The sequence below is a fragment of the Hypomesus nipponensis genome, chromosome 3 (assembly GCF_054491055.1).
Source record: "Hypomesus nipponensis isolate SF chromosome 3, ASM5449105v1, whole genome shotgun sequence".
NCBI lineage: Eukaryota > Metazoa > Chordata > Actinopteri > Osmeriformes > Osmeridae > Hypomesus > Hypomesus nipponensis.
Window position 1 is genome coordinate 4,174,727 of NC_140363.1, and position 27,009 is coordinate 4,201,735.

The following is a 27,009-nucleotide window of genomic DNA, read 5'->3' on the forward strand; positions in this document are numbered from 1 at the left end:
TACACTGCCCCCCCCCCCTCATTTTGGGGTGTTTGCTTGATGAAATATAGTGTCTGAGATTGCAACATGCCACAACACCCTCTATGGGTCTGTGCAATCTTGATAGGGGATTAATTTCCGTTGCAATCAATTTGGTTAAAATGACCAGATAAACCCGACAGTCCAGTGAAAACTCACCACACCACCTCCAACACAAATCAAGTCTGTGAATTCAGGAGTGTGACTGAAAGCATGGAGAACCGTGGGAGAGCTATGGCCCCCTCCGTATCAGACAGGAACCGGACATGAGTCATTGTGGTCACAAAACAGAGAAGACAGAGTTACGATCACAGTTTCTAAAAAAGAGTGTTGATTTTCACGTGATTTATTCAAACTGTTTTGGAAGACAACCCACTGTATTTTTGTTCCATTAAGAAATGATGAGAGAGAATTACGAAATATAACTTGTTCAGTAGTTCAGGTTGTGTACATAAGTCCATAAATACTGATAGTTGTTTGTTATCGTTTTTGCATTCAGTGAAAGCGAAACCTTGACCCTTATATTTGCTGACATGCTGTATATTAGTGGCTGGTTATTTTTACACACCCATCTGTTATTTGCTCTACTGTAGTTTTACTTTGCAGTGTCCTTGCTGTGCGTCTAGGGATCTGTTCTATATACCCGTGCTTACTGTGACTCTATCCAGCTCCACTTGTCTAACATTGAGGTTCCTTCGATGTGTCCAAAAAGTCATGAGGTGATATTTCCTTGCAGGGAACCTTGAGAAAGCCCTAGTAGGGTACTGTTGAATACTGGTTGGTGTGTTTCTATCACTCTCAGGAGTGATGCAAGACACACTTACTGATTGTACTTTACCTTGTGTGCCTGAGGGCATGTGAAGGAGTGGCAACAACTAAATTGGGATGTTATGTCCCAGATACACAAGACCTAGATTCTGAAGTCAAGCAGGGACGTTGCCTCCATTTGGTGTTGATCTGGACAAACACCAAAAACTCTCATCGATAATATAAATTATTACATTGAAGATTATACACTGTCCATCTGATAGCCTATTCTCGTGTGAAAACGTCATCAATTCCATCACCCGACAACAGTGGAATACATGCTTATAATGTATTATTTGATACTAAATATCAAAGATATCTCCAATCTGTCCTTAAGGCCAATGTTGCATGAGATGGTATACCAAGCCCTAATGTAACTCTCCATGGTGCTGAACTAATTTTAAATCGACTGACTTCAATTCTCCGAAGACATTAACAATCCCTCAACATCACAGAGTTCAGATCGGCCTCGCGAGGCATAGTGTTAAGTATTTCTCGTAAAGATGTTCCGAGGTGAGGTCGTGATTTGCAACCTAAAAGAGTGCACAGCCCTCAGTGGTCAGACTCGTGATGCAGTGATTATTCATTCATAAAGCCGGTGTGTTAAAGCAGATGGCGCAGAGGAATGTGCCGGTGTTTGTGTTGGACAACAGCTGGTCTTCGAGGTATGGCCATGACGAAAATTGCAATGGCAAGAACTCATGGAAAACCCTGAGAAAGGGTTGAGGGGGTACAAAACAACCATATAGGCAGCCTCCCTTCTACAAAATAATTAAAATCTCTTGTTTAATAATTGTACAGTAATATTTCTTCCCAAAAGGAAGTAATTCAAATATGTGGATATTGTCTTGGAGTTTTTGAGACGCCAAAAGTGAGAGAATAGTTTGTTGATAAATGGTTCCCTCAAGTGTCTACATTTTGTGTAGAAGATGTGTAGGCAGAGACACCTAGTGGGGGATATAGGGGATTGAAAATAAAATAGGCGCAGTTTTGAGTAACTGTCCTGTAGTTAAATGTACCTAATACAAATGGAATAGTGCCGTTTTTAGATACAGATATGCTGTGCAATGCTGGGCCCTGAAACCGATTCACCCATCACCCCAGGAAATAACACAAGAATATTCAAAGATGCTTTTCGCGTAGGTTCATGAAAAGAGTTGCCTAACAAAATGATCTAAAAACATAATCTTTGCGTTCTTCGACCATGTTTAGTGGGACAGCAAAGTTTACAGACCTGTCTTCCTAACGACGCTTTATTCTAGACATCCGGGTGTTCAGACGCTAGCTAACAGCGCACACTCAGTCCTTGCTGCTGTACTCGAGTCCTTGCTGCAGTTCATTGCGTTTCCGTGTTTAGCCACTAGCTCGGTTTTGCCTGTCAGAGGAGCTCACGGAAACGATTGAGTCCGACTGAAAAACGTCAATAGGCTACTACAATGTCAGTGGTTCAAAATTAATATCGTAGACGACTCAATCAATGTTTATTCGCGATCAGCGGGGTGATTTTGTTTTATGAAATGGAGAGTGCAGTGACAACACCCTCTCTAACATGTGAGATCAACAGAGGATTATTTTAACTGTACGTCTTTAACGAGCACTCCATAAATTGATGGTGACTCCGCTGATCATTTTTTTCTCCCAGTTTCATACTTGTCTATATTGTGGGAAAATGAAGAAGTTTAATATTAGAAAGGTCTTGGACGGCTTGACGGCAGCTTCCTCCTCCTCTGCATCTGCACAATCGGGAAACAAGGAAAACGATGCAATTCCAGAATCCCTACAATCAGAACATTTTCAGCTGTGCAAGGTAGGAATTTAGATAGCAATGCTACTGCCAACAGAATTGACTGATGCCAGTAGGAGCGTATTATCCAGTTCCCTAAGTCAAATGAACAGCGCAAACTAAAAATAACTGTAGCATAAATGCCATGGACAGCACCGAAATGGAAATTGTACTTCATTAGCAAGCTATTGTTGTGAGGGTAGCCTTTAAGCTAGTTAGCATGCTGGCTAGCTAGCTGTCAAATCCTCCACAGAGCACTGTCAGCTGACTCTGCTCCCCACATGCATTGCTTAGCATTTAGGCAAAGCTATGGCTTAGCTAAACAGCTACAGGCACACACTGTTGTTTGCAATGCATTGAACTTATGCCTCGGGCGAGGTGAGCCAGCTTCACATGCAAGCGTGTGAATTAGCAAGTTAGCTGCAAGCATATTATGAAGATCAATCAATTATCTGCTGAGAGTAGGCCTGCTTGTTGTCTCTAGTAGTCCAGTTTATGACATTGTCACGTGCTTCATACTATTTCAGTCAACAAACAGGCTATTTGTTTTATTCCACTTTGGGAGGCTAGTTCTTGGACCACTGTCAGACAGTATTGAACTGTCCAATGTTCAAAGCCTGAACAACATGGACAGAAACTGTATTCCCATTCAGGGCCGGCCCGACCCAATAAACAAACTAAAACATAGGGCCCCGCAGTTGGTTCGCCCCCCCCTCCCCTTGCCAATCAATGGGGCCCATAAACTATTTTTGTTTAGGGCCCCCAAAACCTCAGAGCCCCACTGTACTTTTACCTTAGCATTCAGTTACTGTTGACCGATAGTATTAACAACCGTGTACTTTCTGATATAGACTGTGCGTCACGGCTTCCCTCATCAACCGTCCTCCATGGCGTTTGACCCTGTGCAGAAGATACTGGCCATCGGGACGCAGAGTGGAGCTTTGAGGCTGTATCTTTTTACAAAGACAATTTAAAAACAAAGATTTGCATTTTTTGAACAGTCTATAAGTCAAAATGTTTATACTTCTCATGTCGTGCCAATCACATCTCTTCCTACTGCCACTTCTGTATTGTACATTGTATTTACACTCATCTATATACCTCACATGTAGGAAGCACTATACTTGGTAATGGCTGTGGAGTGGAGATATTGACTGATATGGGATGGTATTTGCAGCCCCTACATAATATTTTCCAATTCTGCTCCAAGCAAGCTCATTCAAGCAAAGAAGAAGTATTTCAAATACTGTTCACCTGAGACTAGATGGTTACATGTACATCTAGTCATTTAGCAGACGTTCTTATCCAGAGCGATTTACAGTAAGTACAGAGACATTCCCCCGAGGCAAGTAGGGTGAAGTGCCTTGCCCAAGGACACAATGTAATTTGACACGACCGGGAATTGATCCAGCAACCTTCTGATTACTAGCCCGATTCCCTAACTGCTTAGCCACCTGACTCCCAGATGGTTAGATGGTATTGTGCCATCTTTCTCAAAGCATTGCTGTGTTATTCCAGGAGAAACCTGGCTCATTAATGCCATCTCCACTGTGGCATAAAAAAGCTCAGCTGCCATATGTGGAACTGAGTTGAATGAGTTCTACTCACTCCTCTGTATAAATACCACCCATCGAACTGCTTGCTTTTCAGTGGCGTAGCTGGCTGTGTTCATGAAAGGTGGTCATTGCATGAGTGAGTCAGAGGACCTGAGTTCTGGCAGTGGGCAAGGGAGGGAGGGAGGGAGGGAGGGAAGTGACATGATGACACCCATGCCTTGTGCTTCTAATCCACCGTGCGGCCTAGTGTTTGCCAGGATGCCGTCTTGTGTGTCCTGTCAACATCACTGGTGCTGCTGTGCTCGTCTTGTAGACAGAGGGAAACCCACCGGGTTTCTTTGCCCTTTTGCAGGCCCCATGGGGAATCCCTGCTCGGTTTGGGAGAGTCAGGTAACTTCAGATACCTTACCGTGTTCAGGAAGACTTTTGTTATTTCCTGCTTGAGGATGTTTGATGTATTTCTTAATCTATATTGCACAGTTCGGCCCCAGCCCTCACCGAACATGCATAGCCATCTGCTTTATGGTGAGAATGATCTTGGACTGTTGTGTTAGGATAGGCCGTCCACAGTGTTGTCTGTGGCTGATCCAGACAGCTAGGTGTGCATAGGCCTCCTCCCCCAAAATACACATGTTGTCCTAATGAGCATGGGTGGAGGGGGGGGGGGTGATGGGATTACTGTCATCAAGGCAATTGGCCCATTTATCTAAAGACAAACTGTATCGATCCATCTCATGTACAGAAACAACTCTTAGCCAAGACATGCTTTTTTCAATAAAGAAAAGATCAGTAGAAGGAAAGGTTGTGCAATGTAGTGTGGCAGACCGCATTACCAAACCAGGAAGTGTTTTCTGTTTTCTGTTGCAGTTCCTTTCTTGGTATTAGGTTGATATTGTAGATAGTGCACTGTCATGGCAGGAGATGGCAAGAGTGTGTCTGTATGTGACCTCACTTCTTGTGACATTCCAAAATTACATTCAATTTGGCCATGAGCACACATGATAAATGTTTTTTCCCCCACGGCTTTTGTGTGCCATCTAAAATCTAACTCTTTCAGTTGCAATTGGGGAATGTCAGCTGTGAATGAACGCATGACAGATGAGTGAATGAGTGACCACAGCACAGTTGGTGGAGTTGGAATTCCACTTACAGCTTGCTCAATGCAAATCTTTAGGTTGTGCATTTCTTGATCTAACCAGTTTGTAGGGTCAACTCTTGTTTGTGAGGGAGCTAAGAAGGATAAGGGACACTGGATACGACGACCAATATAGAAATCCTCCCTTGTAGGAGGGCTGAAGAAACCCAGGGGTGAAAGGTTGTCTGGAGAGGGCAGTCAGAAAAAACATTATGCTGTAGCTGAGCCAGGCTGGTGCTGGGCTTTTATCCCTTTCCCTTTTTTTATGCCTGGCGCCAAGGAGATGCCCACTGTGGTGCCTCCGTTAATGGCTTTCTGCTGTAACTCCACCTTAGTTTGTTTAAGGCATGGAGGGATTGTTTGATTACAGCTTTGTTAATCTTGTTCAGACATATCTAATTTCAGCGTGTCAACTTTCGTTGACACTGTTACAAATGCTGCAGTTTCTGACAAGCAGAGCCTGTCTGATGGCTGTTGGTGGCCCGTGCTTGATGATTGATTAAAGTCGTTAAATTAGCAGAACAAAGCAATTACACCTGTCATATTGCTGGAGCCATGTTGGTCTACTATCCCACAAAAATGAAAACCTTGTTTGTGCATGGGTATAGTTAGAGTTATGGAGGTCACTGGAATTTCTTCAGTTGAGGCTTTTTTTTTCTTTTCAACTTATGACATTAAACATTATTACGCTATTACAGCGTATTAGGATTGTGGTCGCACGGTTCGACATGTGATCGTTCTTCACCAATAAGGTAGCTGCTTTTTGTCAACACGGACGATCATGTGTCGAACCGTGCAACCAAAATCCTATTACACTCTGAAGAAACTAGTTCTGCATAAAACATAGACGCATCGATAATCGACTGGAATTTCAGCGATAAACTTTTTTTTGTAGGTTAGCACGACTCGTTCTTTTTTATGAGCTAAAGATTGTGTAGATGCCAGACTGTGGAGCGGGAATCATTTTCTAAAAGATTTTTCGTGGTTTACCTTGCAGCTATATTGTCAGCCAGGTCAGCCATGGCTTGGCTTCAGACCAGTACCTAAAAATGAACATTGTGTAATAAATGCTGCGGATCGAAGAAATACGGTAATGTCACATAAATTATGTATTTAAACTCAAGCTTGTGAGGTGGTTGCTGTCTTCAATCACAGCCTAAACTTCATGTCGCAAGAAAAAAAATCATTTTCGGCGCATTCAAACAGTGAAGTGAAGTTTGGCTAGCAACAGCAGCTAGGCTAGCTTGCCCGTAGCACAATTTACCAGGGTCAGCTTCTTCATGCAGGGCTCTAGATTGACATCAAATGATGTTGCGCGCTTGTTTGTGTTGTAGTTCCGTAATGGCGGCAGCGAAAGCCATTCGGTCCGTTGTGGCAACACTGCCAAATATCTATTAACTGAAGCCGGAGAAAGAACAAGTTTTGCCGAGTTTTGTTGGTGGCCATGATGTTGTGGCCCTCCTCCCCACGGGGTTCGGGAACAGTTTGATTTTCCAGCTACGGCAGCTAGTGCTAGCTCTGTTACAGTAGTGGTGAAGGAATTGGCTAAGGCAAACACTAGCGATTGGTTATGGCAGATCAGAGTGGATCTGGGCAGATGCAATAGTTTTAAACTTCAACTGAGTACCCGCCTACAAGGAAGTCAACGGTTGTCAATGGAGCGAGGCCAGACTCTGTACTAATTAAATGTACGAGAGTCTGGTTAGGACCAGGCTACGCATTTGGAATGGTTACTGACAATGATCGCTTCCAGCAAACTTCTTTTGAATAATCCATTTCCCACTAAATAAATATTAAGCTTATTTACGTGTTTTGGGGCATATTTTCACTTAGCAGATGGTACTGTTTGAATTGCGATTCCATCTGAAAAATACTGCCGGTGACGTTGTTAGAATAGCTTGTTTCATAATAAACGGACCCATCTGCAACCGACACAAGCAAGCACACCCTACAACTACCCTCTCTAGTTGGTGATTATTACTGCTATTATCTACAGTGTTAAGCTAAATAAGAAGTCCTAACAGGTTTACTCTTCACCAATCATTATAGTTTAGTCGGTGACACCTGAGGTTGTACAGTTCTGGACAGGCTGGGCAGTTCCTGTAGCATCTGTTAGGTTCTGGGTCAACATCTGCAACATCTCTGAGCCTTGTATTATTTTTTTTGTTTGGCCTACTAAATTCTTGTGGATGAAGAGCATGTTTTTGTTTTCCCTGTAAGCTCTACTCAGGCACCTGTATTGACTTTCCTCATACCAACCTGGAGTGTGCTAGCAGGTCAGGTGGAGTATATCCATATTCTCTCTCCCTCCCCACTCTCTCTCTCTCCTCCCCACTCTTTCAGCACCTCAGTCCCCGATCTCCCTGCCACCCTCTGTTTGGGGCTGGTATATCAGATGTCACACGACAAAAGGGTAACAAAAGGAAATGAAGACTTTTGAACCAGTTTTACCACTTATGCCAGTTCCTCAGAAATGCTCCACTGATCCTATGGTACTTGACACCTACAAATATTTACACATTTCCTTAAAGTATGCTTATAAAGTAGTATTTTTCTATGGCTATATAAGGAATGCCTGTAATGTCCAACCAATTCACCATACACACATTAATCAACTTTATTTATATAGCACATTTAAAAAACCACAGTGGAAGCCAAAGTGCACATGACTGACCTTGTGATCACTGTCTTAATAAAACTAAGATCCTGTGATCTGAATAGTCAAATGGAGAACTGAGATCATGTTGCCCTGAATGCACTGAATGTAATAAATGCGTCTGTCAGAGCCTTCAGGTTTTTATTTATAGTGTAACTTTATTTATTCATTCTTGTATTCTTGTATTTAGGAGGCATGTTTGTGCCAACTCCTATAAGGCACACTGCCTAAATAGGACTGGTTCTGACTGCTGTTTAGAAGAATTTGATTAGGGAAGCCCATTGCTTCACACTCACTGCTCCTCTGTGTTTTGACTCGAGGAACCGAGATCATGCGGCATTACAGCTGAGGGGAATGTCAAAGAGTTCACACTGAAATCATTTTTAATGGGTCCCATTAAGACCACGTTGCTCCATATTACAACATTTAGTGTACAGTACGATAGTGGCTGACAGTTTGTTGTGTTCCTTGATGGAGCCTGGCTGCAGCTTCGGGCGTGCGGGAGTGGAGTGTTACTGCCAGCACGAGAGCGGAGCAGCTGTCATCCAGCTCCAGTTCCTGGTCAACGAGGTGGGTCGCGCAGCTCAGAGGCCTTCAGCCCAGAGGCCTTCAGCCCAGAGCTCACACACATACACACAACCTGCCCTTCTTCTCAAAGTTGGAACACACATGTTACTTGACCCTCTATCACACACACACACATACACACACAACCTGCCTTTCATCCCAAAGTCGCAACACACCCATGCTGCCTGACAGTCTTTCTACAACACACACACAGTGTAGTGTGGGCCTACTAGCCTGCGTCCTAGTCAATGTGGTGTGAGACATGCTCTGTGTTAATGGACTGTTCATCCCAGCAAGCTGATTTACATGGCCTCTGGGTGAACTAATTGATCAAACAGTAATGTAATCTTGGGGATGGGAAATGTTTCGGTAATGACCTCATGGTTTTGTGTTTCAGCTGCTCTGTCTATAGCAGGTTTTATCTGCATAGAAGGGGAAAACAAGGGGTTTCATACTGCTAATAAATGTTGTTTTGGTTTTGCACTTCTCCACAGGGGGCGCTGGTGAGTGCCTTAACTGATGACAGTATACACTTGTGGAACCTGAGGCAAAAGCAACCGGCTATCCTGCACACGCTCAAATTCAGCAAAGAGAGGTAATTTGAGTTTGACGCGCTTCAACACAGTATAGGAGATCAGGATCTGCGCAACCGGGTTTTACCCAAGACGAGCTTGTGGCTTTTGCATGGGACTATGCAAATAAACAACCTGGTGTTGTCTGGTTATCAAGTAGCACAGTGCTGCACTGTGTACGCTTCTGACACTTGTTTGTTATGTGGGCTCGAGAGCATGATGAGAGACATCCAGTATGTGTGCTCGAATGCACGCATGACATGAACGCATGTTACAGTTGAAGTCAAACAGAATGGTTCAAGTCTAAGCTTATGTTTGAACATAGGCATACTGCAGCTGTTTTTTTTTAAGATGTCATAAAACCAGGTTTTCATACCTGGTAGGCTCATTACAGTTTTTCACAATTGCTAAACCCCATTCTCTGAATCAAATGTTCAGTGGCCTAAACCCATTTGTCAAATCAGACACACTTTTGGCAAAACTTTTAAACACATTCTCATTCACTAAAAACATTTAGCAACATTTGGAAACACAACTACAACACAGTTGTCATCTGTAAAACACAATGACTCAAAATTGTTCACACTTGTTTTTAATGGTGGTTTGGGACCATGTCAGCTTTCACCGTGGTGTCCGTATACAAGAATGGTTCAACATTAACCAGCAATTTTTACTGTAAATGTTTGCCTTCCACCATACAGCCCCAACAGTTTGAAGATGTGGTTTTGTGTTTACAGTTTGAGAAAATGGGTGACTGTTTCAAGAAATGTGTTTTACCAATTGTGAAAAACTGGAAGAGAAGTCTTGGTTAGAGTAGTTGGATAAATGGCATAATCCAGCTAGCCTACGGTAATCTGGAATAATGCAATGAATTGCCATGTTGTCTTGCAGGATCACCTTCTGCCATCTGCCCTTCCAGAGCAAGTGGCTGTACGTCGGCACGGAGCGAGGGAACATCTACCTCGTCAACGTGGAGTCCTTCACCCTGTCAGGCTACGTCATCATGTGGAACAAAGCCATCGAACTGTGAGGCTTGTTCACGTAGAGCTGTAGTTAGGTGCCCTGTGTGAACAGAACAATGCAGGATGTTTTTACTTCTTTAGTTCAACCGTTTCTTCCTTCTTCTCTGTTGCAAAAACAAGGAAGAATGCCATGGTACATTCCATTGAGCAGTGGAGCAGGCTTGAAAATTGCCACAACACTTTCTTCGAAGTCTCTTTCTTCAACTTCTCTCTTTCCAATCTCTCTCTCTCTCTGTCCTACCAATCCTTCTGTCACTCCAACCTCTCTCCATCCGCCACTTATTTTTCTGCAAATCTCTCTTCATCCTCTCCCACCTCTCTTTCCTACTGCCTCTCTCCCTCTCTTCTATTACCTCTATCTTTCTCTCATTGTCTCTCTCTCTTTCTCCACCCCCCAGGTCCACTAAGACCCACCCAGGGCCTGTGGTCCACATCAGTGACAACCCCATGGATGAGGGGAAGGTATAGAATCCTCACAGCACATTTCCCACGCTCGACCAGAGCCCCCCTCTGACCATCAGAGGTGCTCTTTGACAAAACCCCACCACTGTTTAGTTTTTTTTCCCCTCTTTTCTTCAGCTCCTGATTGGCTATGAGTGTGGGATTGTGGTTCTGTGGGACTTGAAGTGCAAGAAAGCTGACTGCCGGTACAACTATGATGAGGTAATTTGTCCCTGAACACCTTCCTCAGAGTTCATCTGGGATATTTCTCTCTGTGTGCTGGTACTGGCCAGCTGGCTGAGCGATTAGGGAATCGTTTTTCTCAGAAGGTTGCCGGTTCAATTCCAGGCCGTGCAAATTACGTTGTGTCCTTGGGCAAGGCACTTCACACTACTTGCCTCAGGAGAATGTCCCTGTACTTTCTGTAAGTCGCTCTGGATAAGAGTGTCTGCTAAATGACTAAATGTAAATGTACTGAATAGGAAAAATACCATCAATTAATTTAACCAAGTTAATACTGTATGTCTGTATTTTATGGTCTGTATTTATGGTAATACAGTACATTATGTTGTTATTATTGGGTGGGTGTTTCCTGTAGTAATACTAGTGTGAATACACAGCATGTGGCCTGGTACTGTAATAGTTAAGCAGTATTACCAGTATTATTATATAGTAAGACAGTATTACACAGTTATATTGTAAAATATAGTTATTAGCTAGTAAGACAGTAATATATAGTTAAATAGTAAGACAGTAATATATAGTTATTATATTTTATTATATAGTTATGACTGTGTGTCTTGCAGGCCATCCACTCTGTGGCCTGGCACCATGAGGGGAAGCAGTTCATCTGCAGCCACTCTGATGGAACTCTGACCACATGGAATGTACGCGCTCCCGCCAAGCCTGTACAGACCATCACACCTCATGGTAGGGCTCCTCTGGTCACACACACACATGCAGGTATACACATACGCAGGCACTGACACATGCACATACACATTTGCAGATGAAGACACAGAGACAGCCATACACACAGACAGACACACATGCAAATACAGACAGATAGACAAAGAGACAGGCTTTGGGCCACTGTCTTGGTGCGTTTCCTTCAGTTCCAGACATCGAAAGCAGACTGGTGTAGATCACATGTCCTGTCTGCTGCCCTGTCCCAGGTAAACAGTCCAAAGATGGGAAGAAGCCAGAGCCATGCAAGCCCATCCTGAAAGTGGAGTACAAAACAACAAGAGCTGGGTAGGTTTCACCGGCACTCAACCCTAGTTCCATTCTGATAGACTATCTTAGTGATAGTTGTAGTGCATTTTCTGTAGGCTCAATCATCCAAGTCTATATCCATGCCCCCTCCCCAGTAGAGTGTGTGACTGTGCTTGGTGCTGTTCAGGGATCCGTTCATGGTGCTGTCCGGGGGGCTGTCCTACGACACGCTGGGGAGGAGGTCCTGTCTGACGGTGATGCACGGCAAGAGCACCACTGTCCTGGAAATGGACTACCCCATCGTGGACTTCCTGACGCTGTGTGAAACGCCTTACCCCAACGGTACGCTTTTGCACTAACCTGGCAACCCCTCGTGATGTTGTGCATAGCTGCTGTCTTCCGAAGACGTGGATGGATGTCAAAGCTGGGCTGAAGTTAATTTTGTTTATTTCTCTGATGTTGTCATTTTGTGTAATTGAATGTGAAGTCATCGCTTCAACAGATTTCCAAGAGCCTTATGCAGTCGTGGTTCTACTTGAAAAGGACTTGGTTGTGATCGACCTCGGACAAATAGGGTGATTACCAGATTTTGAGTCACCCCATGACATGGTTTCCATGACAAAACCAACTTTGAATTATGAACTACATTGAATGATTTCACCTCCATTAGCTTAGTCATCACAGTGCTGACTACATGTTGTTGATGTAGGTATCCCATCTTTGAGAACCCCTACCCACTGAGCATCCATGAGTCTCCTGTCACCTGCTGCGAGTACTTCGCTGACTGTCCTGCTGAGCTCATACCGGCTCTGTACTCTGTGGGCTGCCGCCAGAAGAGACAAGGATGCAGCAAGAAGGTACTAGAAAACACTCAACTGGTGGATTTGATATGTTGTATGTACCGACTGACTGATTAACAGTTTTATAGTATTTTGGAAGAAAAAGGAAGAATGGAGAAGCCATGTTTTAACTGTCTCATACTTGTGTGGTTCTTTGTAGGAGTGGCCTATAAGTGGTGGCAACTGGGGCCAGGGCACACACAGCTACCCAGAGATCCTGGTCACAGGGTGAGTGGTTCACTCAGACACAGAGGCTCAGCGTCACCATGCACGTGTGTTACGCACATTTTCACTTCCTCTCTCCTCACAAACAGACATGCGGACGGCTCAGTCAAGTTCTGGGATGCTTCTGTGTGTAAGTATTCTGCACTGGAGCTGTAATATCAGGCTGGGGGTTGGCTCAGAGTTGGCTTTTAGACCGGATGTACCTTCATGCAGAGGTGTAATTGTGTGTATACCCAGGTATACGCTATATCCTCCTCCAAATTGTGAGAAACATCAATCTACTTAGAGCTGGCCAGCAACCCTTCTTTAGATAATGATACTTCCCAGTGGTTCATTGTACGCAAATTGATTTTTCATAGAGAAATGAACAGTGTACTGTCATGAGTGGTATCATGAGCACACTCTTGGCTGTTAAACCAGACTTGGCTGTTCATTCCTCATTTATGCATCGGGGTATTCCTCTCTTCTATAGTTATATAAAATTATATGTAGCACAGTTGATATATAGATATAAATAGATATCAACTGTGCTACATATAATTTTATATTACTATAACTATATATATATATATATATATATATATTTATAGTAATAGTAATATAAAATTATATGTAGCACAGTTCAAGCCATGTTCTCTCCTGATGTCTCTTCTCCTAGTAATGCTTCAGGTCCTGTACAAGCTGAAGACAGCCAAGGTGTTTGAGCGGGCTCGTGGCAAGGAGGAGAAGCCGAGCACAGATATCGTGGATGAGGACCCGTTCGCCATCCAGACCCTATCGTGGTGCCCAGAGAGCAGGATCTTCTGTGTGGCAGGAGTCTCCGCCCACGTGATCATCTACAGATTCAGCAAACAGGAAGTCACCACAGAAGTGATTCAGGTAACTTCCATGTTATTTCATCACCTAGTTCCACAGGGTTTTAAATGTCGGATATCCACTATGTGTCTGTGAGTATGTTGTCTATGGATTTGAATTTCTAATTGGTTTTAACAGTTTTGGGTTGTTTTTGCCTTTGATGACGTCTGTATAGTTTTATATTTACTTTGATAAAGTTTGTGCTGTTTTCATCCTTGATAAAGTTTGTGTTGTTTTGACCCTTGATGAAGTTTGTGTTGCTTCACGGTGCATGTTTTCTCCTCAGCTCCTGGAGGTGCGTCTGCAGTGTGAGCTGAATGATGTGGGCTCTCCAGACGGGCCAGTGGAGCAGACTCCCACCCTGCCCACCCCGGGGACCACCTCCTCCAGCCCCCAGGAGAGCGAGCCCACCCCCCCGACCTCCACAGGCAGCAACTCCACTGACGGGCCCAGGGACAATGTGCCATGTCTCAAGTATGTCGCCTATGCCGGGCTGTCGTCAGCAGGACTTTGTTATTGAAGGGATGCATTGTTAGATTCTGAGGCAGGTGGGATGGCCTAAAAACTCATAAATAATATGCTGTAATATCCATAAATACTATGCTGTAATAGAGGTTTGTAATAACATAGTACACCACAATAATGTATATATAAATCAATAACTATTTATAATAACGTAATAATATGGACCATGTTTGTCTGCATGTGGTCCCACCCTTGTGTGTGTTTATCGGTCTTATGTTTGTGTGTGTGTGTGTGTGTCTGCGTATGTCCTCTCCTTTTACAGGGTGCGGAGTACCCCTCTGAATCAGTCTTCGGGGTACCAGGTGGAGCTGGTGGTGCAGCTGCTGTGGGTCAGTGGAGAGCCACCCCAGCCAATCACCAGCCTGGCGGTCAACTCCGCCTACGGCCTGTGAGTCCCTCACTCATTACCACTGTCACCTCCATCCCGTCACTCGTCACCATGGCAACCTTGTACTGTGAATTTGTCTTAGGCTCATTCACTGTAAAACTCACAGATATTCAGAATTACCATCACAGTTAGCTTCATGTTGAGGAATCCTGTCTGAGCTTTGTGTCCCTGATTTGCGTTACAGAGTGGTGTTTGGCAACAGCAATGGTCTGGCCGTGGTGGACTACCTCCAGAAGACACTGCTCCTCCATATGGGGACGCTGGAGCTGTACAGCCCCACAGAGCCCTACCTGAGGCAGCCTCGCTCGCCACGCAAAACACAGCCCTCTGGAGGTCAGGAGTTCTCAGCATTTACTTACCTTCCTCACCTGGCTGATCTACGGCTTTTGAAAAATCTGCAGGAGATTTTAGGAGATTGACCCCATTTTAGACTGTTTTGAAAATCTCCTGAGTGCAATGATTTTATTTTATTTTTCCACTCATGTAGACTATTTTTTTTGTAGACTATTTCTATGATCTCCAAAAATATATCAGTTTGATCTCATGAAGTACCGTATTTTTCGGAAAATAAGACGCATTTTCTATAAACCGCACCCCACCAGAATGGGAGCTTTGTGTTTGTAAATCGGAGTATAAACCGCACTTGAATATATGCCGCACTTGATACGGGAACAATGATACCAAGCAATGCACGAGTATAGGCGATCTTACAGCATGCTGTAACACACTTCAGTTGTGGATAGTATGTCCAGAATTAAAGCCAAGCCACTTATTTAGTGGCAAAATCCATTGTTATATCTACAAAATTATTTAAGATCTAGTATAAGTTTAGCTAGCTTGCAAATCCTGAGGTTAGCCTACCGAAGTTTAATTAGCCAATTCACTTGGTCTTACAGCTGTTTGATTCACTGAACTTATTATGAAATGTAATGTTCTACTAGCCATTTGCCTACTTTAGAAAGTCACTGTATTTTCAAGCCCTGATAGTGTAACTGAGACAACAAAGTAAATGATTCCTCTTTCAAGTAATAAGCCCCCGTTCAAGTGTTCAGCCTTAAATTATCTGAACGGTTTGTAGAGATCTTGGGACAAAGCCACTTTTTTGTTCTAAAACCGGGCTATAAGCCGCTTCAAAATATAAGCCGTACAACCACAAGAAAACTGTAAAATCGGGGTACAAGCCGCGGCTTTAATTCTGAAAAATACGGTAGCTATTGTAGTAACATTATGTCAATTGAAAATGTGATTTAAGGTCAGTGAGCAATAGAATATCAGGTCTCCCAGAAGACCGTTTAGTGGGTCGTCCTCCTGTGAGCCCAACCACTGCCTGCTGTAGCATCATCTCCCTCTCTAGGGGGCAATAGAGGGAATATTACTGATCTGTTTCACAGACATATAAACACTTCCTACCACTACACGCTGCTATAAGGCTGCTTAGCTACTGTTTGACTCCTCACCATAATCCCTGTTAAATAATCATGTTGTAGTGCAAAATAGGGATTAAACGAGGGTGTTAAGGGTTGTATTACTGCTAATGACAAAACCATGTTAATCCTGTCTCGTTTTTTTTCATGCGCTTTTTTGGCACCCCACCTCTCATGTCTTCCTGTCTCGTTGTGTTGACATAGCTTAGTCTAGCCACTGAGAGGTCTTAGACCTGGACTTACTACTCAGCACCAACTTTATCTCTCAAAAATGTATAATGGATGGGGAAAAAACCCTTCATCTTCTGAATGAATATTGGTGTTGTTTTGTTGATGTGCTGAGTGTCAATCCAGTGTCCAGCCTCTTGAGTTTTTCTGCTTTTTCTTTACTGTTTTCTTATGATTTCCAACCATTTCTTTTCTTACTCATCTTTTTGTATCTGTCTCTCTATGGTTTTGGTAAAGACATTCCACCTGTGACGTCTTGCATGTCCAGCCTGTCTAGCTTTTATACTGAGTCTGTGAAAAAACTTCGATCCTCTCACTTCCGTAAGTCACTTCATGTTGTTCTCAATCTCTCGTCCTTCTATCTCAAGTTTTATCTCTTCCTCTCTGTTGGTTTGATATCCATTCCTACCTGGTTCATTCAGACCACCTGCCCCTCCCTAACCTCCCAGTAGGAACGGAGCCTCACTAAACACAATGTCTTATACTGTCAATCAGGGAATTCACTCAACAGAGTGAATGTTCAACAGATACATTAGACTAATGTGTTGTTAGTCTAATGTATGGTGTTGTTAGCCAACATCACTCAAGTGAAGTCTAACAGTCAACAGTAAAACTCAACTCCTGAACTGTCTGTTTGCCCTGAAGGAGTGCTTAAATTAAACTTTTGTCTGTCTCTGGTTAAGCCTAGTTAATGACATGGCTTAAGTAGAAGATTAAGAGGTGTGAGAGCCATCTTTTGGCTGGAACCTGTGATGTTGTTTTACGTGGGAGATGTCCTCCTAACTTTGGTTTGCTCTCCTTAGCTGTGTGTGAAACCAACGAGGGAACCAACACCACAGAGGAATGCTGCAAGTCCCCAACATCAGGTAAATCTTCTAGTCTCTCCCCCCCCCCCCCCCAAAATAAAAAATAAGTCAGTCAAGTCCTAAATGGGGAAAAAAATAACATAGGGTTGTTTGTCAATGTTGATGACAAACATGGTGTTTAAGCAGTGAAATCAAAGAAAAGTGGAATGATAACATTTAATAATTATAATTTAAGTGATGTTGTTGCCACGATAGGCCCCACATCGCCCTACAACTCAGATGAAGAGCGCAAACAACAAAGGTTTATGCAGAAGGGTATGGACATTCACAGCTGCATGTTTCCATAGCAGTCCAACACACCAAACGGCTGACGTACTTTTGCTTTGTCTCCTTGTTAAACGTATGTGCAGTGAAATCCAAAAGCAGGCGCTTTTCCAAGACGGTTGCCAATGACTTTGGTACTGTATGATCCAAATGTACTGTCTTCTCCCTCTCTCTCTCTCTATAAACGACCACACGCTGTCATCTAACCAAGCCACGCCTTAATCGCTGTCCGCATCTTACCGTAGCCAATGAAGGGGACATGCGTTGGGCTTTTAGATCATAGCTAATATGACCCATAGTTGGGAGAACACCGTTGATAGGAATGGCTACCTGTCAAGTGATACTGTCACCCTTGGTGTGATGCATGGTGTGAACAGTGGGCTCATGTTCACCCAGACAGATTTACTATGCTGGTTGGACCAGACATTGGAACAACTCTTATTGTCCTAATCGAAGAGGAAAATAAGGTAGAAGACCAGGAAAACTTGAGGTTCCGGGTAAACACGTGTCAAACTGTGCACCCATTCAAAAGCATAGTCAATCTGCCTGTTCAACTTTCACAGTACTAATGTCTAACCTGTTCGTTGGGGAATCAGCACTCGTTGATTTGAGGGATTTGGCGGTGTTTTCTCTTTCCTTGCAGGGCCTACTTGAAGATGCCCAAATTAATTACTTTCATAATTCCCCCCCCCCCCCCGCCCCCCACTAATTTCACAAAATCGAAATTCTCTCTTGTCCTGCCTCTCCTCTCTCTGTTGGACATCACAGGCCGTGAGTGTGTGTAATACTATGATTTTTAGACTTCCCATTGCTGTTGCATTCTCTCTCAGGGCATGTGGAGATAACAGGGTGTATGTCTGTGTGGGGGTGGGGGGGTGAATCTCGAAGCCTCGGCTGTTCAGCACGATGTCTAACTACACAATGTCATGCCTCTGTCCTGCTGTTCTAATCCAGCTGGTTGATCTTCATTTCCAAGCTTCTTCACGGTCCTAATGAGGCCTACTGTGATCAAAGTGTTCTTCTCTTCACCCAGCCGCGTCTTCTCCATGTCAGAGAGGGAATCAAAGTGTTTGATAAGTGTTCTGTGCTCTGCTCTTCCCCACAGAGTAGTGTGGTAAAGAACCGTGTTGTCTGTTCTCTTGCAGCCAAGATGTCACGGAAGATTAGCTCTCCAACCACGGAGCACAAGCCAGACATGGGTAAGCCGTGATTTTGCATGGAGGGGTCTGTTTTCTTGCAGGTACCACATCTACCTCTTCACCAACCTAAACATGACTTTCTCTGTCTCGATGTCCTGAAGTGTCCGACTGTGTCAGAGCATGGTCACGAGGCTTGAGTAAAAGCCGTGTCAGTGTGAATGTGAAAAAATGCAGTTCTGTCGTAATCTTGTGAGCTGAGACACACTGTCATGTCTGTGTTGCGGGGTGTGCAGCGGAGATAGTCCTACGACAGTGCTTCCACAAGCAGTCTGGTTCTGTGAAGGTAGCCAGGAGACCAGGGACAGCACCCATGCTGGACGTCCAGAGAAGTCAATCATGTGGCAGCTTCAGTGAGTGGACCTGCTGTGGTCTGACTTGGGCTGGAGTGGGGTAGAAGTAGCTAGTACTAACCCCACCCTTCTCTGCTGGGCCCTTCCCTGCAACTCCTTCTGGACGTTTGATCTCTGGCTTCTGCTTTGGTTTTGAGGAAGTGTTGTGTTTTTCTCTGTCAAAATTGCCCTCAGGATTGTCTTTCTTGTTGACAAGGTTTTTATTTCCCCCACTGTTGAATACAGGATGCTGTTTTGAGTTACATGAATTGGGTGCATTGTGGTGTTTTTTTGTCATAAGTCTGCCAGACTAAACTATAGTTTCATCAGCGAATAACCATAGTACAGTTGGGTGTTGTTCTTCTAGAGGCACTGTGGTGTATGGGACTGGGTGTGTGGGATGGGTTTTATCCTTGTGGTAGATTTTGGAAGTGTTTAAAATGTCCCGTTTGACCTCATCACTTGGAAGGCTCTTCTTGGCCAACAAATTGGGTCGTAATGTAGGTGAATCAGGCTTGTCAAACATGTTTCTGTCAAAATTCAGCAGGCCTTTTCGGGTCCTCCTAATAAACACTATAGCCTCTAAGTGATGATATGCAATCATGGTACTTTCTAGATTGGTGTTCCTTTACCTCGAAAACACAATTTTACTCCTCAATCTCACAAGGCAACAAAGTGTGGATCTGTGTGAAGGCCCGTGCATCTCCACGGACGTGCTCAGACCTCCCATCTAACTGATGACAGCCCCCTTTCCTCTGCAAGTAGGATATTCTCCTTTCACTCTCTGTCTCACACTGTCTCTGTTTGTCCCTGGCTGCCTACCGCCCTGGGACCCCCAGATACCAACAACACCTTCGCCCGTTCGCGCAGCTCCAGTGTGACCAGTATAGACAAAGAGTCGCGGGAGGCCATCTCCTCTTTCCAGCTGTGTGACAGTTTCCCCAGGAAGACCGACCCTGCCTCCGCCCCGGGACCGAGCCTGTGGGTGGGCACCTCCCAGGGTGCCGTGCTGGCTGTGTCCCTCTCCATGCCCCCCGACGGAGACCAGAGGCTGCAGGAGCCTGTGGGCATCTCACCCTGTGGTAGGTAACATGGGTCGGGGGTGTAGTGGTGACTAAAATGACTCATGTCATTTTTAGGGTTCCTCCGGTAGGAGGAATGTATAATGTATTATGTTTGTACCATGGGAGTCATTCAATGGCTTCCCCTAGACCAGTAATGTAAAAAGTTGTGAAATTTGGCATGTTGAAACTGCAGCGTATTAGTAACTACCATACCAAACATGGCCCACGTGAGACAATAGGTGGCGCTACGGGCCACGCCCCAATCTGTCAGTTTGATGCCATTTACAGCCCCTAAGTCCCCAAATTCTGTGTACGAGCTGGTTGAGGGGGTACATCATGCGTGCGGATTGCGTCAGTCATGCGTGCAGGGATGTCTGCAGCATTGATTTTCCTCTACAGTGACAATTGTGAAGAATTTCAAAAAATAATAACTTAAAATCAGCCATTGCTCCAATTGTCTTGAAATGTTGTTTACATTTATGAACATTTACATTTATATTGCTGTTGCAGCTATATTTAGGGTTCCTTCGGTAGGAGAAAACCTATTGTTTTTGTTGGTATTCTTATTCTTATTAGGGTTCTCCGGTTGCAATTTGGCCCAATGATACAACAGGTCACTTACTCCTACTGGTCCGCTAATGGCCCATGTATGCCTATAGGTGGCGCCTTAAGCCATACCCTAAGTCTAGGATTTCCCAGGCGCCCCATTACTCCAAAATGCCTGAAAATGGCCATACATGCCTTATTCCTCATGAGGAACAAAAACTAAAAAGTCTCAAGGACCCATAACATCATACTTATGATTTTTTTTTGATAACATAATGCTACATATAGTCAGCATATCGGATATTGTGCATCATTTATGTAAAAGTTGTATTCTGATAGATATTGTGAGACTGCTTTGGGCACTAAACCGCAGTGCTCAGATAGTGCTCAGATTTCATAACAGAATGCTTCTAAAGCAGCCTGCTTTGGCCATCCCATCACCTCCTTTCCCTCTCTACTCCTTCATGACTGTAGATGTGAATCTTGCTTCACAAATAATATTTGTTGAGCATTTGATGTAGACAAATGTAGGCACCCATCTAGAACCTCTAAGGGATGGAATCCAGACACAAGCATTTCTGAAGGTCATGCCAACTTGTCGATCCTTTCATGTCTTTATGTTGAAAAACGCTGTCTTCCATCCCTCTCTCTTTGTGTTCCCTAGGGACCCTGGTGAGACTACAAGGAGGGGTGCTGACAATGGCCTTTCTGGACACGTCAGGGGCCCTAATCCCCCGCCCCTGTGAGCTGTGGTTCGAGCCCAACGCCACTGACCAGGACAAGGAGCGTCCGAAGAGGCGCCCGCCGGCCTCGCCTCCAGCCTACTCCGAAGGCCAGTACGCCGTGGTGTGCTCCGAGAAGCAGGCCAAGGTGGTGTCGCTGCCCTCGCACGTCTGTGTCCACAAGCACAACATCACAGAGGCCTCGTTCGTGCTGAGGGCCGAGGTGGTGCAGCTGGCAGGGGGACTCTGCATCGTGTGCTTCTGTGCCAACGGACACATCATGGCTCTGAGGTACCTAACCAGCACCACCCTAGGACTGGACTGGACTCTACTGTACTGGTCGATACTGTACTCTACAAAGTAACAGTGTAGAAACTACAATGTCGAGAACTTGTTTTCCCCATTCTGCTTTGATTTCTGACTCTCACTCGCTCTACCCTCTTTCCCTCCTCTCATTTTCTCCCCCCCCCCACTCCGCCCATCTCCTCTCTCCCTCTACCCCAGTCTGCCCAGTCTCAGGCCCCTGCTGGATGTAAACTACCTGCCCCTGACGGACATGAGGATTGCCAGGACCTTCTGCTTCTCCAACTTGGGCCAGGCCCTCTACATGAACTCGTCCATGGAGATCCAGAGGATCACCTACAGCCAGGAGACCTGCGACAACCTGCAGGTTTGCCCCTCTCTCTGTCTCAACTCCCTGTCTCAATGGCGGCATATAACTTAATAGTGTCCATTTAAATTGAATACCTAATTTATAATGTTCATTTGGATGGCCGGATTAAGGAAGGATAATGCTCTTTGTTTCTTATTTCCGTAGTGTTATATTTAGATCTTTTTCTTCCTGTATATTGGGTCTGGGGCAAGGGTCTGCAACATGTTGCTCCCACACAGCTTTAGGATTAGGTTTTCGGTTAATAGTCAGTAGCCCAACTGGAGATGCAGTCACCACTGGTCTTATTTCTGTTATTCCTTAACAAACGGACCTAAACTGAAAAAGGCAACAACAAAAAATGCAGCATTGAATAACTATATCAGCTATTTCATCTCTCAAACTCAAGTCAAGCTTTCCATCCATTGAGGCTCCCCATTTTTGTTGAAAAATGAAAAATTGCTCTTGTTCTTAAAAAGGTTGTCAACCCCTGATCTGGGGCTTATTCCATTTCCATTTGCGACTTGCCTGAGATGGAGGCTGTGAAAGTAATATTGACACAAAGCATTTGTGTGTTCTCCAGGAGATGCTGAGTGAATTGTTCACCCCTGTGGAGACGCCAGAAGCCCCCAACAGAGGTTTCTTCAAGGGCCTGTTTGGTGGAGGTGCTCAGTCCCTGGACAGAGAAGACCTCTGTGAGTACTCAAAGAAAAAATATCTCCTTCCATCAAGTACAAATTTGTCATATAAAACAGAATATTAACGGCCAAGGCAAGGTAGTTGTTAGGAATTTGCTTCAGTGTGCTCGCAACAGACACAACCAATCATAACAAAACTATACGTACATGCATATGCAAAATAAGTTACTGGCAATGAAATACTTGATTTCCAGACCTCTTCAACAGTGCAGTGATAGGTTGAAGTGGAAATTAAGCACTTCATCATCAGTAATTCAGATAATGTCTTAGATCCTCCTTGAGACTCAAGGTATTTTATTTTGAAGGACACACTGTTGACACCTCTGTTGTTCGCTCTGCCTGTGCTAGTTGGAGAGACGACTGCAGGGAAGGCCTCCAGCTCCCTGGCACAGCACATCCCTGGCCCAGGGGGAATGGAGGGCATGAAGGGGGCGGCGTCAGGGGTAATGGGGGACCTGGCACGCGCCCGCATAGCGCTGGACGAGAGAGGGCAGAAACTGGGCGAGCTGGAGGACAGGACAGCTGCCATGATGGCCAGCGCCGACTCCTTCTCCAAGCATGCTCATGGCGTAAGCACCTGGCTCTGGTTGTGGCAATCACGCTCTCTCTTTCTCACTCACTTTCTTTCTCTCTCACTTTCTTTATCTTTCGCTTTCTTTATCTTTCGCTTTGTCTGTCTCACTCTTCTAGGGCCTCATTTCTAAAGCCTGGCGTTTTATATGTCATACTACAGTATATGGAGATTTATGTAGGAAAGTACAATTTTACATACGAAACTATTTATAAACATGATGCATGCAACTTGAACGTATGTTTACAATCATAAATCTGAACTAATCCTAAAATTGTACGGCCGCGAATTAGTTTTGTGCTCTATGCCCCTTTAACGCATTCATGTCAGTGGCAACTACCAATGGTCAAAACTAAAGTAACTACTCCTGGCACAACACTGTGAAAGAGCTCTGGTAATAGCGTTTCCCTCTCAAAATGCATTGTAGTTCTCAATATCCAAACTTGAAGAAAAGGTTTCTGCAGTCTCACAAGATTCAGGGAATAACGTGCAGGGGCGCTCTGAAGAAACATAAATGTGTTGTCTCGTCTGGCCAGATTGCATCACTAATTCCCGCAGCATTTGTTATCTTCTGAATGTGCATATGCAGGGTCCAAACCCGCTATAGGAATGTGGGTTGTCTCACTCAAAGTTCTGTTGTCATAAATGCTGACGTGTGTACTAGGTTGCTCATGCAAGTTTTTTGTGCACACGCACGGTAACACCATATATTTTTCTGTCTCTGTCTCTCTCTTGTTTCTTTCCCTCTTTCTTTCTCCTTGTTCATCTCTCTCCTCCTGTCTCTCTCCCCTCTCTGTCTCCCTCAGATTATGCTGAAGTACAAGGATAAGAAGTGGTACCAGCTCTGATGGCCAAGCGTCTGGAGAGATGGACAGATCCCGCTCAGATCCCTCTCTTCCTGTCCTCCGCTCCTCCTCTCCTCCTTCCCCCCGAGAGCGCAGTGCCACACCGATGTTTGACCTCTGTCATCACAATGCCCTGAGTGTCCCACAGGCGGGGGGCATGGAGGCTGTCAGGGGCGGTCAGTTCTGGATGGTCAGTCCACGTCATCTGGGCGCTGACGGGCCTCATTTCCATCCTGTTGAGAGTCAGAGGAGACAGAAAGAGAGAGTGCATGTTTACTGTTTCCTAACTAATTCCTCAGTAATGCTCTCCTTTTGTGTGTGCAAGCTACTGTTTGGCAGTCTGGAAGAGAAGGACTACGAGATCTATGAACTGTGGAGCTGACAGGTTGTTCTGGTGACATCCCCATGCTCTCCAGTGTGAAACAAACACAACAGACTTCTTAAGCAGAGACACTTCCCATGTGATGAAGACAATGCTGGTGAAATGTCATATCTATAGCAATGGTAATGTTTGATAAATGGATGATTGTTATCTTTCCGTCATTCAAAATCTAGGTTCAGGTTTGCATTGACTGTCCCATGTCTCTTGTCGATTATTGTATGTCATTGTTTGGATGAGTCTGTTTTGAGAACACCATTCACCAGTTTTTGTCATGAATATACAGTTTAAATATTTTAATAATTTGCAGGAGGGAAATTAAAAAAGAACCAAGATTCTTTCCTCAAAGTTACTCTGCTCCTGTTTGAAATGATGTACAGTAAGTGGGTCCATCCACATCATGGCTGGGTTTGTGCAGCATACATCTGCAGCAGTTTACACGTCTGAAACAAGTTCCTCATGCACTGGAAAACCCGGTAAATTTAACTCCCACAATTCTTTGGGCATTCTATAAGGAAGTTGTTACTTTTGTCTTGAATGACTTCTGAAAGCTTTGGATGATGTCAAATAGTGTTTATATGTTTAAGAACGGAAACACGTGTCTCTTGGAGCAAATGGAAACTTGGTAAAAAAATAAAAATAATAACATTTTGTAGTAAAAATGGCCAAGCAACATAGTGTTTCGATGAAGCTCATCTCTCTCTCTGTCTCATCCTCTTCCTGGTAACTCTTTTCTGCCTCCACCTATTATGCTGATATCCTAACCTCTGTGTTTGTGAACGTACATATATTAAGGAATATATGTACGGGCATCTATATTTATACCTATTGCATAGACAGTATATTACAAAGGGTGTTTTGAGGAAAAAATGCTTAAAGGTTTTGTTTTTTCTTTTTCTTGTCTGATTAGATAGACTTTTAATGTAATTTGTTTTTTCTTAAAGAGATGCAAAGAAATGCTGCTATTTGTGTTATTGTAGCAGCATTCTTTCGGTTCTTATTTTGTTCTTTACTAACACGAGACAGATTAGACTTCACTCCAGATTGCTGCCAAATGTCGTCGACAATGCAACAACAGCTGATCTTACAGGGCTGTTAGAGGCAAAGTGACATAGCTAGCTCGGTAGCCATGGTCTTTTCTGACACCAAAGAGTTTCTTAAGTTTCACAGAGTTGTCTTGATTCTCCAAATTGCATATAATATTGGTTGTGAGTATTTTTGGTTGTGATGACAAAGACTGGGTATATTACATTGAATCCATATAACTGCTGTTTGTAGAAGGGGATTGGTTTATCGTACTGATGTGTGTCCCCAAAATATTGTTCCCTTCTGATATAAATGCTGTCCCTGTGGTGAAATGACACAAGAACAATGGATTTTCTGTTTTCTAAATTTGACCTATGTGTATTGGATACTATTGAACTGCAGTCACTGGACAACAATCATGTGATTTTGCACTATTTGGTTTTGTATGTTCAACCACTTTTTGTGTGCATTTCTTTGTTCTTTTTGTTTAGTTATTTCTTTGTTTCAGGAGGACCAAAATATGACGGAACTAAATCTGTCTGTCATTTGACAGTTGTACTGACTGATCTGTCGGTTCAATGATATTGTAATATATTTATATAATTGAGAAACAGATATATACTTTTAATTTTAAGAATATATAGAACCATAAATATTCTGTACATAATTTGCCCATTATTCAAACAGAAAATAAAACAATTCTGGAGATTTAGAGTCAGTTATAGCACCCATCACGTTTTGCAAAATGTGTGTACATTTAACGAACTATGTATTCAACAAACAGGTTGCTTCTTGGTTAGCTTGTTGGTGGTTTTACTCTCCCCTCCAAACAACAACAGGAGAGTTCCCTTCTAAAGCGCCATATTTCTGTCTTCTGTTTAAAACATGAAACATCTGGGATATTTAGGCTATTCATAGTAGATTTTTTGGTTCAGTTATTTTTATTTATATACAGTATATAGGCTATGCAGTCTATATACTATTGTATAAAGGCTACATACTTGAAAACAAATAAATACAACATTTTAATAAATGTATTGTCCTATTGGCCTATTATTTTGTCTGTCAGAAGTTGTACATAGACATAAATGTGTAGCATACATGAAAGGAACTATTGTCCACGTAATCAAAAAGATTAGGCCTGTGAATTAAGTCTGTTTTTTGCTTATCCTTCTTGCACGACACAATCATCCCGGTCCCTATAGGGGACGCCAAAGCACACAGAAATATGATAACTAAACAGACAGAAAACAAATCCCAAACGGGGAGTACAGCCACAGATTAGTGAGAAGTTCAATTAGGAAAGATGCACCAGCCGCAACATGAAGTGCAACAGAAACTGCTCTCGCACCAGGTAGGCAAATGAAAGAAAAGTCGAAGATTTTACGGTCACATTTCAGAGACCAAGCGCCGTCTATATTGTTTGCAAAGCTTTGCGGATAAGTCTGCCGATGTTTTAAGCGTGCCACCGTTTTCACAACAGCTGGGATGTGGGCAACAAAAGGATATCGGATTATGATTGATTTCAGCCAATGGACACTTGCCGCAGTTTATTTAGCTGTGTATTCTGGATATTTCTATTGTAGCATTTTTGT

The 27,009-nt window shown here is 43.8% G+C and overlaps 1 protein-coding gene across 10 annotated transcripts; it reads left to right on the forward strand.

Moving 5' to 3' along the window:
• The first annotated feature begins 1,804 nt into the window (after nt 1–1,804).
• On the forward strand, nt 1,805–26,447 carry stxbp5b (syntaxin binding protein 5b (tomosyn)). Of its 10 annotated transcripts, XM_084684540.1 has the most exons (30): nt 1,805–2,632; nt 3,460–3,557; nt 8,444–8,525; nt 9,017–9,117; nt 9,986–10,120; nt 10,515–10,578; nt 10,696–10,779; nt 11,364–11,487; nt 11,733–11,811; nt 11,960–12,114; nt 12,275–12,347; nt 12,482–12,629; nt 12,772–12,839; nt 12,926–12,966; nt 13,495–13,715; nt 13,978–14,165; nt 14,479–14,604; nt 14,789–14,937; nt 16,494–16,577; nt 17,060–17,122; nt 17,318–17,377; nt 17,473–17,520; nt 18,532–18,585; nt 18,819–18,935; nt 19,754–19,996; nt 21,189–21,537; nt 21,751–21,916; nt 22,479–22,590; nt 22,942–23,162; nt 23,971–26,447. In XM_084684540.1, exons 1-30 carry the CDS (start codon nt 2,435–2,437, stop codon nt 24,010–24,012), a joined length of 3,693 nt encoding a protein of 1,230 aa, XP_084540666.1. In that variant the 5' UTR covers nt 1,805–2,434; the 3' UTR covers nt 24,013–26,447. The 10 variants fall into 10 exon arrangements, with proteins under 10 accessions (XP_084540666.1, XP_084540667.1, XP_084540668.1 ...); XM_084684541.1 differs by lacking the exon at nt 17,473–17,520 and having other exon boundaries at nt 1,806–2,632; XM_084684542.1 differs by lacking the exon at nt 16,494–16,577 and having other exon boundaries at nt 1,806–2,632.
• The last annotated feature ends 562 nt before the right edge of the window (nt 26,448–27,009 follow it).

Coding starts and splice junctions, on each gene's coding strand:
- stxbp5b (XM_084684540.1), top strand. CDS start 2,435: ATGGTGACTCCGCTGATCATTTTTTTCTCCCAGTTTCATACTTGTCTA. Junction 18,586..18,818: donor GGAGCACAAGCCAGACATGG/GTAAGCCGTGAT, acceptor CGGGGTGTGCAG/CGGAGATAGTCCTACGACAG. Junction 21,538..21,750: donor GGACACATCATGGCTCTGAG/GTACCTAACCAG, acceptor CCTCTACCCCAG/TCTGCCCAGTCTCAGGCCCC.